This window comes from Capsicum annuum, unplaced genomic scaffold (assembly GCF_002878395.1).
Source record: "Capsicum annuum cultivar UCD-10X-F1 unplaced genomic scaffold, UCD10Xv1.1 ctg48748, whole genome shotgun sequence".
Lineage (NCBI taxonomy): Eukaryota > Viridiplantae > Streptophyta > Magnoliopsida > Solanales > Solanaceae > Capsicum > Capsicum annuum.
In genome coordinates this window covers 1-2,367 of record NW_025856477.1, presented here as the reverse complement: position 1 = coordinate 2,367, position 2,367 = coordinate 1, and the positions used below count along the sequence as shown (strand labels likewise).

Sequence of the window (2,367 nt, the reverse complement as noted above, 5' to 3'; positions counted from 1 at the left end):
AATAGCAATAAGCCCGGTTTGAAGAGGCTCATATACAGAACGGCGCGAAATAATACCCGGGGCGGCAGATTCAATTAATCGAAATTCGCAGTTAATAGCAATAAGTTTGCACCTTTCAGAAGTTTGCCAGCTTTTCCTCTTTGTGGTTACTGTTATACATCCAACTAATATCTAAATAGCGGGGTGCGTATATCATGCATTATTAGCAAAAACGAGAAGCAGTAAGTGTCACAAAGTTGTGGAAGACCTAAAAGAAATAGTAGAATGAACATTATCTGATAACTTAAGCTTTTGGATAAGATGGTAGAGGTTCTAATTTCAAGTCTCACCACCACCTCCCAAATAATATTTTGACGTGTTTGGCCTAAAATAAGTAATAGGCTCACATTTAAGAGGATGTGCCGGAGACCTAAAATAATAGCCAACTTGTGTGTTTCTACTAGAGTTAGATGTAATATTGTCTAAGAGACTGTTGTCCCTTTTGCAGATTGCTTTTACCTTCATGGTTTATCCATCACTGATACTCGCATATATGGGACAAGCTGCTTATCTTTCACGGCATCATGTTATTGAAAATGAAAGCTATCGTATTGGCTTCTATGTTTCTGTGCCAGGTATGTATATTCCTAGTTGCTTTTATGGGGGAAGTAACAGTGGTAGGAAAATTCAGCTGATGAATGTCATCTCAAGTTGTTGTTTCAGAGAAACTAAGGTTGCCTGTTCTGGTGATTGCTATACTTGCTGCTGTGGTGGGGAGCCAAGCCATCATTACTGGAACATTTTCAATTATTAAACAATGCTCCTCTCTGGGTTGCTTTCCTAGAGTCAAAATAGTTAATACATCATCAAAAATACATGGACAGATTTATATTCCAGAGATCAATTGGACCTTAATGCTTCTATGCTTGGCTGTTACTATTGGCTTCAGAGACACCAAAAGGATGGGCAATGCTTCAGGTATGGATGTAATGATATAAATAAGGGAAATAAAAAATTTGATTTCTCGAAATCATTTACCTTCCGGGATGTAGCGTTAAACTTAAAGTGCCCTTATTCAAGCTCACCAAATAATCAATCTAGATGACTGCAAAGTTTAGTCTTTGTCACAATTTATTTTGCACTTGGTTCTGACCTAAAACAGAGTTACTTATTGAATCTGTTCCATCAACAGTGGGAGACTAATTTTCATGTTCAATTTCCCTGTGCTTTCTCTGTATTTCTTCTCTTTCTCCTGCTTAAACGTTTGTATTCTCTTTTGAGATTCATTTTGTGCTTGTTTGTACAGTGGGTGCAGGGATCTCATTAAAAAGGGACCTTTGTCCATGTTTAATGATATTCATTACTAACCCACATCCCTATTTTTGCCTTGTATCAGGTTTGGCAGTTATAACTGTCATGCTGGTTACGACTTGTTTGATGTCATTGGTGATCGTTTTGTGCTGGCGCAAGAGTGTCATACTTGCACTTTGCTTTGTGATATTCTTTGGGACGATTGAGGCCTTATACTTCTCAGCTTCTCTGATTAAATTTTTGGAAGGAGCATGGGTGCCTATTGCGATGGCCTTTGCTTTCATGATAGTAATGTGCATTTGGCACTATGGCTCTTTGAAGAAGTATGAGTTTGATGTCCAGAATAAGGTCTCTGTTGAGTGGCTACTCGGTCTTGGTCCCAGCCTAGGCATTGTACGAGTTCGTGGCCTTGGCCTCATACACACTGAGCTCGTATCCGGAATCCCAGCAATCTTCTCACACTTTGTTACCAATCTTCCAGCATTCCACCAGGTCTTAGTATTCCTTTGTGTCAAATCTGTCCCTCTTCCTCATGTTAAACATGATGAGCGTTTCCTTGTTGGACACATTGGTCCAAGAGAATTCCGCATATACAGATGCATTGTCAGGTATGGTTATCGCGATGCTCATAAAGATGATTCAGAATTTGAGAATGATCTTGTGTGTAGCATAGCTGAGTTTATAAGGACAGGAAAAATGGGAATAAATGTTAACGGTGAAGATCTTAGAAAGGACTTTGAAGATCTGACTGTTGTTGGAACCCCGTCAACTCATATATCAGGAGTTCAACTTTGTGAGGATGAGGATGTAAGTCCTGAATTAGTTGGAACATCGGAACACAGAGAAATACGTTCTCCACACGTAACCAAGCCTAAGAAAAGGGTGAGGTTTGTTATACCAGAATCCCCAAAGATTGATAGAGGTGCACAGGAGGAGTTGAGGGAATTGATGGAAGCAAGGGAAGCAGGCATAGCTTACATATTGGGACATTCTTATGTAAGAGCTAAACAAGGTTCTAGCTTATTTAAGAAAATAGTTATAAATTTTGGTTATGACTTTTTGAGAAGGAATAGTAGA

General features: G+C 39.1%; 1 protein-coding gene across 1 annotated transcript; it reads left to right on the top strand.

The window, feature by feature from the left end:
- Positions 1 to 487: 487 nt before the first annotated feature.
- Positions 488 to 2,364, top strand: LOC124892599 (potassium transporter 6-like; the record flags this gene model as incomplete). Its single annotated transcript, XM_047403838.1, is given in 3 exon segments — positions 488 to 614; positions 703 to 957; positions 1,376 to 2,364. Coding segments are annotated over 3 exon segments (1,371 nt in total), but the record flags the coding sequence as incomplete, so codon positions are not given.
- Positions 2,365 to 2,367: the final 3 nt, after the last annotated feature.